A 13,306-nucleotide genomic window follows, 5' to 3' on the forward strand; every position below is an offset into this window, starting at 1 on the left:
TCTTCAAAGACTAGTTTACATCTTGGTTGATTCAGGTATGTTTATTTATGAATTCTTTATTTTTCAGCATAAAAGAAATTTATGTGAAGAACATGACAATTAAACATCTTATTATTTTAACAAAATAACAAAATAACAAAATAACTTCGTACAAACATCACATCATTTATGTGATATTAAGTGATATAATATTGACCTTCGAACATAAATAATTTTAAACTCGTCTTTTATTTCAGCATTTTTATGGGGAAGCTGGGATTGGGGAATTATTGAACGAGAGCATTACTTCTGGGCAACCACCGTCAGTGGAAATGGCGCTAATTCTCACCGGCGGCTCTTCGCTGGCGGGACTGGGGTCAACAACAGCGAAATGCAGAAATCGAAGCCCTTTCAGAGTCTTCGCTACTGAATTTCCGCCTTTTCTTCCCAAGGAAGTGGAGAGAATCAAAGACCCATTCGCTCGGAAGCTAGCTAAACGAATTGAGAGGCTGCCCGTTCAGGTAAATTGTCGCGTTTCTTCAAATTATCTCGTCTGTAGTTTCTGACGCCCCATTTGCCTTTGTTTGCTGACAAAATGTTTGAACGATAATTTGAATGATAAATCTCGGAAATTTCGTTTTTGGTTGTCCTATGAAGTAAAAGGCATCCGTTGAACTAAGCTTAATGCTGGTATTATGTGACTTAGTCATTGTGAGTTTACGTTCTTTAATAAATCAGAGCAACGTAAAACGCGGGCAGCGCTATTTTATTCTCAATTCTCAATCTATTTTTTAGGCAACCAAACGGTGGTAAATCTAGTATGACAACAATATTTCACCTCGAATATTTCAGATTAAACTATTAGAAACTGTATGCCCACTCTAATCCAATGTCAAAATAACTGCGGCTCATGTTTTACTCCTAATCCGTTCGCCTGCAGGAGTTAAATTTGTTGTTTTTTCTTATAATTTGCCCTAGACAAGGGGAAAAGGGAGCTAACGTACCCAAACATTACCTAGAAATTTTTATTGTTTTAGGGTCCTCGACCATTTTAGGTAATGCTGTGCAGAGACGTAATAGGTCCCTAGAGAAAGTGAACTTCCACGTTGAATTGGCAAAGAGACATGATAAAATTTCAAGTTGAACAACATGGTCCACAACACAAGAAGTTTATGTTGTTATACACTACGCTTACGTGGCAATTTGAGAAGAGTTCAATGATTATCAAGGTGAAAGAGTCACTCCACTCTCCATAATTGTGAAAAACCACAACCCTTTCCTTACTCAAGAAAAAAAATATGTATGGAAGGAAGAACCCAAGGTGAACCCTTTTTCAAACTTACTTTCTTTTAGCTTGAACTTACACTCCACAAGACACAACTCTATACATGGTAATGAGACCCACTCCATATATAGACCCAACATGCATCAAGCATGCAATCAACAACAATGCTACAATATCTATGTAATTATCTCCAAATCCAAGACATGGCTTTGAAAAAATATGCTTTTGCAGGCTTAAGAAAAGCAGCCTATGCCATTAATCTTGACAACAAGCTTGGCATGGAAATTCAACCAAACATTTATGCCCCATGCAAGCTGGACCAATCTAACAAATGTTCTCCTCACACATATGTGGTGCCATCACCAAGCTCATATCCTCCACCTTGATAAAAATCACCACTTGCTGGCTACAAATATCACCAAATTTACCTCGGCTTGAAACCTAAAGAATTGCTCGTGGCCTATGTTTCTCCATTGGAAATACTATCACCCTTTCCCTGGTGTAGACTTTTGGTTTGCTGCTCCCACCACTAAGAACTTCCTTTCCTTGCACTTGAACTACCCATTTTTTTTTGTTAATGTGTGCCAATTAACTTGTACAAGTTTCTAACTCCAAATCCCTTCATTACCACAACATCATCATAAATTTTTATCCAGACATGCATAACATTTTCAAGAGTTCTTACAAACATCATACATTTTTATCTAGATACAACCAACTGCCATCACATTGGATCTTGAGTTGTTTCCTATTGCCATAGAACTATCCTCACATATATAGATAGATCATGTATTTATGAGTTGCACCACTATCAAGAATCCATTTTTTGTGGGTTTAGAACCCTTATCGGCAATGTACACTTCACTATCACTACTAATGATAACAAACTCTTCTACTTGGTTTGCTTCTCTTCCATGTTTGTTATCTTGATTCTTTCTATGCTAACATTCCTTCATGCCCTTTCTTTCCATAATGCTGACAAAAAAATCTACATTCTAGGTTTTTGAATTACTTCTTGACAATGCCCCATGTTCACTAGAACATGCTCTGGTAGCAAAAGCTTCATTTCGTCCGAGTCCAAAACTCTTTGCAGTTGCATTCCTCCGTAGTTCTGCCCAATAAGGCAATTAACATCATCCAATATGATTTGGTTTTCATTGAATAACTGAAGTTCATGACAAGACCATCATACCTATCCGGCAATGTACAAAGCAAAGTCACTACCTTTTCTTCATCTTGCAACATCATGCCAATGCACTCTAGTTGACTAGCATGTCATGGAAACCATTTAAGTGATTCAAAAGTTTTCCTCCTTCACTCATCTTCGAGGAATAAAGCTTCTTTTTTAGGAGAATTTGATTAAAGAGAGGTTTAGCTAGATACAAGATTTCCAATCTTTCCAACAAATTTGTAGTTGTCTTCTTAGCTTTTATATTGAACAAGATATTATCAAATAGAGATTGTAGAAGTTTCTCTCGTATACCTTTCCTTCCATTCATTATGGCTTTTTCTCTTAATCGAGCGAGGCTTTGTGTTGCCCAAGTTGTACCAACATGTCATGGACCTTCAACTTCCATAGTTCAAAGGTTTTTTTGCCATCAAATTTCTCCACCTTGAAAAATCTATCGCTTGCAACCTTCTCCTTTTTTTCTTTCAGACAATTTTGTCACACTCCTTACCAATGAATACTGCAGCTCTGATATTATTTTGTTGGGCCACAAGGATCACCAACACTAAAGTTGGCAAAGAAACAAGATAAAAATTGCACAAAAATAAAAGAAAGTTGAACAACCACAACACAAGAAGATTGTAGGGTTGTGCATTGTGTGCATCCATTGGCAATTCGGAAAGAGTTCAATTACTATCACGGTGTAGAGAAAAATACAAAAAGAGAGTTTATTGCTCCACTCCCCATAGTTGTGCATGCACACAATCCTTTCCTAACCCAAGAAAAGAAGTCAGTAGGAGGAAGAGCTTAAAATGAACCCCTTTCCAAATTCACTCTCTTTTAGCTTGAACTTACACTCCACATGGCACAAATTTGCCCATGGCAATGAGACCCCACTATATATGATCTTGCATGCTTGTAAGAGAAGCCATGCACATTATCCCATAAGAAGTCTTTTGAGGAAGAAACCACCACCAAGCTACGAAGGTCAATCATGCATGCGTCGGAAAGACAAGCCCCCACTAATGCATAAACAAATTCAAGACTAACTAATTAGTCTTGGAAACAAGCTTGGCATGGATATTGTGCCTATGTCAACCGACTATTATGCCCCATGCAAGGTTCCACTTTCTAATACCTTTTCCCTTTTCATTTGTAGTTATATTTATTTCATCATTTGATTAATTTGGATCCCACCACATAGGTGGGACCAACCCAACAATTTTTTCTTTAAAAATATCTCCACAATTAGACACTACTCTAGTCATTCATTGAAGTTGGAAACTTAATAACTTATATATGGATACATGTCTTAAAATTTTGAAGAAGGATAGTTGTTTTTGGTGCAATTACTCCTTTCCGGGTTGAACTTGACAATTTTTTTTTTAACTCATCCATGTATGGTATACACTAATACTTTGTCAATCACAGAGCTAATAGTTCAGCATTTGATCATATTTCATTCCCTTTTTAAAAATTTTCAGTGTTGCATGATTTGCTTGCTACCATGTTCCTGCATGTATGCAATGTAGGTTACCTTTTCTGAGAGATGTATCATGAGTAGCTGTGTGAAACCATTTGTACAAAGTGTAATGAGTCCAGTGGTTCTCCTCCATGGTTTTGACAGGTTGGTACCGTTTGTTTAATGTGTTACTTGATAAATATCTGCTGCATGCAGTGTCTGCAGTTTATTACATCTTATTCTTCAGCTCCTGTTTAGAATGGAGATATATGTATCCATTGCTTGAGGAGGCTGGTTTGGAGACATGGGCTGTTGACATTCTTGGTTGGGGTTTCTCTGATTTAGGTTTGTCTTATAAGACAACTTTTTTCTCAATTGTTTTTTTACCTTTTCTTTTTTGGTATTGAAAGATGAAAAAGTTCATTGCTCTTTCTCTCTCTGTTTTAATCTTTCTTTTCTTTCTTTTTCTATTTTGAATGTGTTAGAAAGGCTTCCATCATGTGACGTGACATCCAAGCGAGATCACCTCTATCAGGTATTTTGCTTCTTATTATTTTAAGGATGTTGTATGATGACCTTTACATGGACTCTGTGAGAAAAAAGGATCCATGTAGCTGATCTAATTGTCTTTGCATTATTTTAAGGATATCTTCCTTGACTTGTGGATGGGAAGAAAACCTTTAACCCGATTTCTGATGAATGCTAGAAGCTTCCCTTATAACAGAAACTAGAAACATAACACAAGATGGCGACGTAATGCTTTATTTTCTAATTTTAATTATTTGATTGGATACCTTTTGGCGGCCATCAATTCCAATTTTGCTTAGCTATATTTGCAACTACTGGAATCTGGAGCACCATCAATCAAATTGTATGGTTTCATGGATGATTACGAGCAGACAAAGCTATCCCTGCTATTAATGAATGCATTTTATTCTAAATTTCTAGTATTATTCTAAGACTGTATATTTTGTCTTGTATCTTCACCAGTTTTGGAAGTTCTATATCAAAAAGCCAATGATGTTGGTTGGGCCAAGCCTTGGTGCTGCAGTTGCAATTGACTTTGCTGCCAACCATCCTGATGCTGTGAGTATTTCTCATTAATTGAAGCAATCACACAGGAGTTGTTTTCATTACTTCATTTTATGTTTATGGCATTTAATTTCTGTTCATTCCTTTAGGTTGATAAGCTGGTTTTGATTGATGCAAGTGTATATACAGAAGGCACAGGAAACCTGGCAAAGTTACCTAGAATAGCAGCTTATGCTGGGGTGAGTGTTCTGTTACACATGCATGTTAGATAAAAATGGTGGGTTTGATATTAAAAATATTTTGAAAAACTGGAGTCCACAGGGCTGCTGGTGCTAAAATCTTTGGGTTTTAGAACATAATTAACGGATCATTGTATGTATGTTATTTTTGCATTTGGGCTATGTTATAAAGTAAACTAATGATGTATGGTTCAAGTATCTGCACAATGGCTGCATAAATTGTAAGTTTGACATACTGACATCTATTATTTAGGTTGATTAAGATATTCAATTTATAGGCTTTAGACACCTATAGTCTCCAAGGTCCCAAGCAAAAGGAAGGACATGATTGTTACATTAGGTTTTTGCCCATGGGAGGAGGAAGTGATTTGAAAGGATTTCGGAAAGAATAATATGAATGAGACATAAACTGCTCTTGAATTTTTTGTTCCATTGACCTAAAGAAAAAGGGTGGCTTGGTGCATGAGGCTCCCTCCAAAGTGGGGTTTGGTGAGGGCCAAATATATGCAGCCTTAACAATGTGCCAAGGGTCACTCTCTTTGACATAACCCTCTGTTTTGGTAAAAAGGTAGGAAAGGTGGAAGGATGCGATGTTCTTCATCTAATGATTGAACTACCTAAGCTCCTTCCTTAATGTGTATCTTAGCCATTATGTGAAACAGCTTTCCTTCTATTGATTCTATTCTTCCTACCAAGAAATGTAAAGAAAACATTTGATTGTTTTTAAAATTAGTTCTCATCCTAAAAAATTGTATAATTAGTCTATGGTGTGCAAGCAGGTCTGGCTATGACAATATATGGAAAGACATTTGCTTCCTATGGAGGGGGTTCTTGAGATGGGAGAAAACTCTATGTTACATATAAATAATGAATGTTTTGGAGAGGGCCCAAAGAGGAGAACTAGGTGATTCTCAAGAAGCTCAAGCTTGGACAGTGGTAGGTGATTCCATGAACTAGTGGGAATCCAAAATGAGGAATCGGAGAGAGAGCCAGAACCAGATTGCGTCAGTGCAAGATCCCTACTAAAGAATGGTGAGGATTATTTAGGGGGAAAAGGTAAAAGGGTGTGACATGTTGTCCTCCAATAAGAGAATGGCACATTGCGTCTCAATCAATGAGTGTCAATTTTTGGTTGGTTGGTAAGGGGTTTTCACAGAGTTTGATTGCGTAATGTATGGTATGGGTTATTGACTCGTCTAATAAAGGTGGGGAATTTTCTAGAGTTGGAATTGGGTGGAAAAGGAAAAGTTATTTTGTTTTCATCCTTTGTGGCTCTAAAGGTGATGAAGCAAAGCTTTGGAAATGATTTTTATCAATTGGCTACAGATCTTTGTCATGAGGTTAGTGTCAAAAATAAAGGCACTTAGCTAGATCATTGGTCGTGGAGTTAGGTGGTGGCGTTAGTGAAGAATGCTCAAGGTAAGGATGTAAACATAGCAATTTGCCATCGAGCCAAGGTGTGGTTGTAGGGCAAAGACAGATTTATTTGTGGTGTGATGGTCAATTGAATTTGAAGGATCGTGGGCATTCAGTGCTAGAAGCCACTATTTCTCGTCCAGAGACAATAATTCCTACAATTAAGGCGCCTAGGGTTTCGACTGGGGTCACGAAGGCAGTGGAGGTGACTAGGGTTCCTCTTGGGGAGGATGAGGCAAAGAATATTGCGTTTAGGGAGCTTGCTGATTGTTTTGGAGTTAGGCCAGCTCTTTCATAAAGGAGTCCCTTTATTATCTAAGTTGGGCTAGGTTCTAGAAAAGGCACATACTCCGTACTATTAATGGGCCATTCTAGAGTTTTGGAAAAAAAGGAGGCCTCTGTCTCTTTTCTAAATTGCTACTCTAATGAATAGACCCATTGCCTAAACATTATTGGCAGTTCCCGAGGTAACTGTTGTAGCCCATAGGTCCGATCATGCTCTAATAAGGGTCAGGGGGATTCTTTTGGTAGGGGTTCATGTGTTCAAGAGCCCCAAGGAGGTTCTTATGGCAAGAATTAAGGCTAAAGGGGTAAGAGTGAGCAGGATAGTCTGGTGGGGGTGATGGAATGAGAAGGGAGATCTTGGTCAAAGTTTTGTAGGCCGGGGGGGGGGGAGGGGTAAGAATGAGAAGATTCTTAGCACTATTTCACATCAGGAGGTGGATATTTTTATAAAATTACTAGATGGAAATGGATGCAATATGACTCTAGATGTGGAGATGTTCAAGTGTCATTTAGTAAAGAGAGATGGGAAATGTAAGAAAATTAGCTTGTGAGCAATTGCATGAATTTCAAACATGCGAGGAGGCAAATTTTTTAAAATAGATGATCTAAGAATTTGTATGTTTAGGAATCTCATAATTGCACTAAATTTAGGGATATATCGGAAAAATATAGTGAGTTTGATGGTGATTTTGCATGTTTTTAGTGGTTTATTGTTGGAAGAGATTTGCGAAAAATTGGACTATGCGTCTACCTCCTCTGATGCAACAGAGGATATTTCTTATGTGCCTCCTTATTTGCTTGAAGGTTTGGACTTTGGAGGATGTATCTATGTTTAGGGAGGGGGACTGGGTGAGAATTTGGCTATGAATAATCAATGTAGGGATGGGATATTACCTACTAATGCGGAGAAGATTAGTGAGCAAGGTGTTGCTATGCAAAATCTTTTCGGTGGTATAGGATGTGGATGGCTAATTCTGGAGGGAAGGAAGTTCGGAAAAAGCTCAATGAAAAGTGAATGACAGTTAGCAGGAATTTGCAAGATTACAAAGCTTTATCAATTATGAAAGGAAGGGCTTAAAGAGGGGTTTTCTTAATTAGGATTTGTTACAAAGCTCTATCAATTATTAATTATGCAAGCTGAAGAAGAAATTGAAGATGATGTAATGCATAGAGTTAAAGCAGGTTGGGTAAAATGGAGAAGTGCTTCAAGTGTGCTCTGTGATCGTAGAATACCCTTAAAATTGAAAGGGAAGTTTTATAGGGCAGCTATAAGACCAGCTATGCTATATGGATCAGAATGTTGGGCGACGAAGAAACATAATATCCAAAAAGTAAAAGTTGTCGAGATGAGAATGCTTAAATGGATGAGTGGTATAGCATTGAAAGATAAATTAAGGAATGAACATATTCGAGGTAAGTTAGGTGTAGCATCTATAGAAGATAAGATAAGGGAGAGATGACTCAGATGGTACGGACACTTGCAACGTAGGGCCACATAGTGCACCAATAAGGAAGAGTGAGTTAGTTACTGTGCGGGGCAGTAGAAAGGGTAGGGGTAGACCTAAAATAACTTGGGAGGAGATAATGAGTAAGGATTTAATATCCATGAATCTGTCAAAAGAAATGGTCTATGATCATATAAATTGGCGGAAAAGGATTCATATAGCCGACCCCACCTAGTGAGACTTAAGGCTTGGTTTGTTTTTGTTGTTGTAGGTTTTTTTTTTTTTTTTATAATGTTTTTCTTTTGATCCCTTTCATTTTTCTATTATGAGAATCTTGTCCTCTCCAAGATTGTAACTTTCTCTATTCTCTTAATTTATTTCTTTTGAGATCAAAAAATAAAGGTGATAAATTATTAGGCCAGAGTCTTGGCACATGGTTTGGGAGAAAAGAAAAGGAACACATGTCACAAATGACATGTGGAAAATGCTTGAGCAGTCTAGGACAAGGCTAAGGGATCAGGACTCCGATGATCCTTGATTTGAATTGACCAAGCCAAGATTATCTTGAACATCTAAGGATTGGAATTGATGGAGACCCCGCCATATCTCTATGGTCAATCCTACCGCACCCTACCAATTTTGACTTCCTGCAAAAGTGCAAAATATAAGATAATTAATAATTAATTATAATTTTATGCCTAAAAGTTCAAAGTTGGTCAATTTCATAATCTAGGGCAAAACGGCAATTTCACACATTTACATTTAGCCCCCCTGCATAGGTAATTCAGATGCTCTGAAGAAATTCCTATGCATCAATGTTTGTTCAATGCGGAAGAGTAGACGATGTAGAGGTAAAGAAAATTTAGTGAAAGCAGGGTAACCTCGTGCTTCGTAAAAGAGGGGATTGTAGGAGATATGATACGACAAGAAGGATAAAAATACATTAGAAGGGAAGCGAGAGCTCTTGACACTATTACAAAAAAGCACTCCACCTCAAATCTAAACTTGCAAGCTAAGAGCCCAGGAGAATAGGGAGGAAGGAGCACGAAGCTAATAGTGGAGCCCAGCAGACTGTTAGGTTTTGGGAAAAAAATTCAAATCCTACTTTGAGTTATATGACGGGCTCCAAACTTGCCCTAGCTACATCACCAGGTAGCACCAGGACCATAACTGAGAAGGCCCAAGAACCCACAATCGCGCCAGCTTCTGTTTGTACTTCCCACTCTGCAATTAGTTTCTGTCCTCAAGTGCTGCAACCACTCTTACCTCTTCTTCTTTCATTCTCTCCATTTACCACTTTCCCTCTATGTCAACTTTCATGCACAAATATTCCATTCTAGACCAAGATTTTGAAAAAAGAAAAACACCTGCAACATCCAGTCAAATTAGAACATTGTGCCCCTTGAATTCAAACCTAATTTCCAGCGAACATTTCACAACACCACCCATGCTGTTGAAAATAAAACCCCTGAAACCCCCATGCCATGCAATTTCATCACCCTCTGATCACCAGTGAAGTGCCACACCTGGCCAAACATCTTCCAGCCGCCGCCCCTTCAAAATCCCATACTTCCTGGACTTACTTCTTCACACTACCGCCACCACTGGACTAACCACCCTTTGATCTACAAACATCCACTCATTACTAGAGGATCCTTGCCAGCAGCGCACTCGCCCCCCGTGCCGGCAATGCGCATGTGGAGAACTTCCTGAAAGTGCTGCAACTTCCAGACTGATTCAGAAGCATAGGATCAAGGGCTGTGTGTAGTTGATCCCATGCGTTTAGTTTAATTAGTATAGGTGCATTTGGGGTGGGGGTGGGGTGGGGGGGGGGGGGGGGGAGGGGTCATTTATAATATTTGTGTAACTTAGGATTTGTTCATAATTTCATGTATTTTTAGGGATACCTGTGTAATTTCTTGTATTATAGGATTTTTTATATAAATAATGTGTGAAAGTGATTAATAGGTGGTTTTTAATGAATTTGAATTAAGTGAACATGTGCTTTCCTCCCTTGTATCTTCTTCCCTTTTATCCTTTCTTCTTCCTCTCTCTCTCTCTCTCTCTCTCTCTCTCTCCCCCCACCCCCCCACAAAAAAAAAAAAAAAAAAAATGTGTTTTCTGTAATTCCACTAAACTTCAAGACTTTTGATTCGTCTCCAAGATCTTATCCGATCTTCTTTAGTGATGTAGGGAGTGAAATGGGACGTGATAGGAGTTGAGGAACAGATGTTAGGTTTGGTGGAGCATGTGAAGTAGATCCCCCCTGTTGAACTTCAAGGCTTTTGATTTCTCAATCATTGTTCCAACTCGAAGACAAAGAGGGTTCAAGATACTCCATTCAGGTTGAGAAATCGAGGTGGATGCGAGAATCATTTGATTGATGGTGGCCACTACTTGATTAAGTATTTTAGTGTTTTCCTAAAGAACACCGAGCACCTTCTCTTGGGAGGATTGAAATATTTGTATCATCTAAGCCATGTAGGTAGCAAAGTCCAGGGATTATTCACGCTAGGATGATTCCTAAAGTCTTCCCCATTCTCATTATCTTGAGTGGGTTGAGTATTGGAAGCTTCTAGTTGAATGCCCTACTTCTCTTAGCTGTAACACTGTACAAACTCTCCTGGTGGAGTTGACAACATGTGGAGGGGTTTCTTGAGAGGATAGGAGAGTCTATGTTGCACAGAAGTAATGGATGTTTTGGAGAGGGCCTAGAGAGGAGAACCAGGTAATTCTCAAGAAGCTCAAGAGTCAATTGTAGCGGGTAAAAGGTCTTCTTATTTACTGAGCAAGGTGGAATGGGTTTCCTGATCTAGAGAAAGAGAGAGAGAAGATCCCCACTAAATAATGACTTGGGGGAGGGAAATGTAAAAGGCTATGAGATGTCATCCTCCATAAGAAAATGCCATGTTACATCTCAATCAATGAAAAAGTGAGGAATTATTGGGCTGAGAAAATCGAGAGATGTGATTAGAGAGAAGAAAAGAAGACACGTGAAGTCTGACATCACAAATGATATATGGTAGACACTAGAGCAGCCTGAGAAAAGGCAAAGGGGTCAGGACTCCCTTTAGGAAACCCTAATTCTGACACACCAAGCTAAGACTCTCTGGTACATCCCAACCCAAGACTGGGATTGGTAGAAACACCATGTATCTCCCTGGCCAGTCCCATTGCACATAGCCAATTTTTCTCCTACAAGAGTGCAAAGATTACAGTAATTTCATGCATTTAGATTTTCAATGAGAGATGTTTCAAAAAATAAAAATAAAAATAAAAATCCAGCCATACCAACTTTTGCCTTTTTCTGGGAGGGGGTGTGGGTGGGTTATGGGGGAGAGGGGATAGGGGGAGGAAGATGTCTTTGAATCAATTTGGTACATTCACCCATTCTGCAATACAATATAAAGTTTCCTTATTATCACTTATGCTCTCAGTCTCTTTTTGCATGGGGTTTTTAATACTTAATTCTGTAAATTCCAGCATTCTGAATCATGAACTAAAATAAGCTCAGAAATGAAACTATTGAACATGCTGCATGAATAGAGGGAATTCATCCATTTTTGGCTTGGTATTTGGAATCTTGGACATCCCAATTTTTAATGTTGCCAGAATAAAGGAATTCTCTTGCACTATAGCCTGCTATTTATTTTATCTTCTGTTTGTGATTGGTATGTGATTTGATGTGGCAGTGGATTTAGGGGCACCTTTTGGGCATCTTCTCGTGGAAATTATGGATCTCATCTCATCTTGACATTGAAAACAATGTTTTACACTTCTTCTCCTGGGCAGTTGTGGGACATCTTCACCACCCCCCCCCCCCCCCCCCCCCCCCCCCCCCCCCCCCCCGCAAAAAAAAAAAAAAGCTAGGGAAAAATGAAAGAAATGCATCGTAGCCTTTTATTTTAATTATAAGTATTGAACAGTACAGGGAATAGGCAGTTATTTAGGGCGACATTTTTTTTTATTTTTTTTTCTTCCTTGTTTATTGTTGTTATAACTATTATTATTTGTGGGAAATGCTATTTATACTCCAAATCTATACGCTTTGATGATGTATTATATTATGAGTCCTATTTTTTAGATACCTTTGATTTGATAACCCATGATAAAATGCCAAATCAGGGAGCATAAAAACTCTCTCCATATGTTTGAGAGGCCTTGAATTTGGATTTGTACGGATTTGCTCAACATGTAATACAATATTGTATTGATTTTTGTCCAAATCCACCCAAAGTCGTATCCAAGGCCGGAAATTTATGCTCCCAAATGCAGCCTCTAAGAATTTTCTATTTGTATAGCAACACTTTTTTAATTAATCTCTGAAAAAGAGAGCTTCTATCAATATTTATCTGCTGATGAATTTAGGAAAAACATCTTTGGTTACATTTGTCTGCCTCTATTTTTGGATGATCAAATCTACCATATCTAAATCGTGTGTGCTCCCCTGAACCAGGCCTATTTGTTAAAGAGCATCCCTGTGCGCTTCTATGCAAATCGTTTGGCCTTCAATGGTATATCATTCAGTTCACGCTTAGATTGGACCAATGTGAGCATTTTCATTAGTTAATTTAAAGAAAACTAACACAAGGTTCTTTTAATTTCCAATTCTTCATTGGGTGTTGGAGGGGATGAAGACTCTAGTAGGAGTACAATCTAACACTTACGCACTAATCTAGGTTGGCCGCTTACATTGTCTATTGCCTTGGTGGGAGGATGCAACTGTTGATTTTATGATTAGTGGGGGTTATAATGTCAGCTCTCAAATAGAGAAGGTATGATTGTTTTGGCATTTAAATCAACGATTTCCATGAAGTTTTTTGTTCCTACATATAGAAAAGGTGATTCCTCATTTGAGTACCCATATTGCATGCCTGTGCGTACTTTTGGTGCATATGAAGATTGAATATTCCATGGGTCTATGACAATTGCAAAATTGGATTTTCATGCTTGCGCTACTTGTATTCTACAGGTAAAACAAAGGACACTTTATCA

General features: G+C 38.3%; 1 protein-coding gene across 1 annotated transcript in view; it reads left to right on the forward strand.

Moving 5' to 3' along the window:
* The first annotated feature begins 200 nt into the window (after window positions 1-200).
* Window positions 201-13,306, forward strand: part of LOC131153765 (alpha/beta hydrolase domain-containing protein VTE7-like) — a 26,070-nt gene continuing 12,964 nt past the window's right edge. Inside the window, exons 1-9 of the mRNA XM_058106222.1 lie at window positions 201-500; window positions 3,965-4,059; window positions 4,142-4,239; window positions 4,380-4,429; window positions 4,885-4,980; window positions 5,076-5,165; window positions 12,768-12,860; window positions 12,991-13,086; window positions 13,284-13,301. Of these exons, the coding sequence (XP_057962205.1) occupies window positions 312-500; window positions 3,965-4,059; window positions 4,142-4,239; window positions 4,380-4,429; window positions 4,885-4,980; window positions 5,076-5,165; window positions 12,768-12,860; window positions 12,991-13,086; window positions 13,284-13,301 (825 nt within the window). The 5' untranslated portion in view covers window positions 201-311. The remainder of the gene's footprint in view (window positions 501-3,964; window positions 4,060-4,141; window positions 4,240-4,379; window positions 4,430-4,884; window positions 4,981-5,075; window positions 5,166-12,767; window positions 12,861-12,990; window positions 13,087-13,283; window positions 13,302-13,306) is intronic.

This window comes from Malania oleifera, chromosome 4 (genome assembly GCF_029873635.1).
Source record: "Malania oleifera isolate guangnan ecotype guangnan chromosome 4, ASM2987363v1, whole genome shotgun sequence".
Taxonomy (NCBI): domain Eukaryota; kingdom Viridiplantae; phylum Streptophyta; class Magnoliopsida; order Santalales; family Ximeniaceae; genus Malania; species Malania oleifera.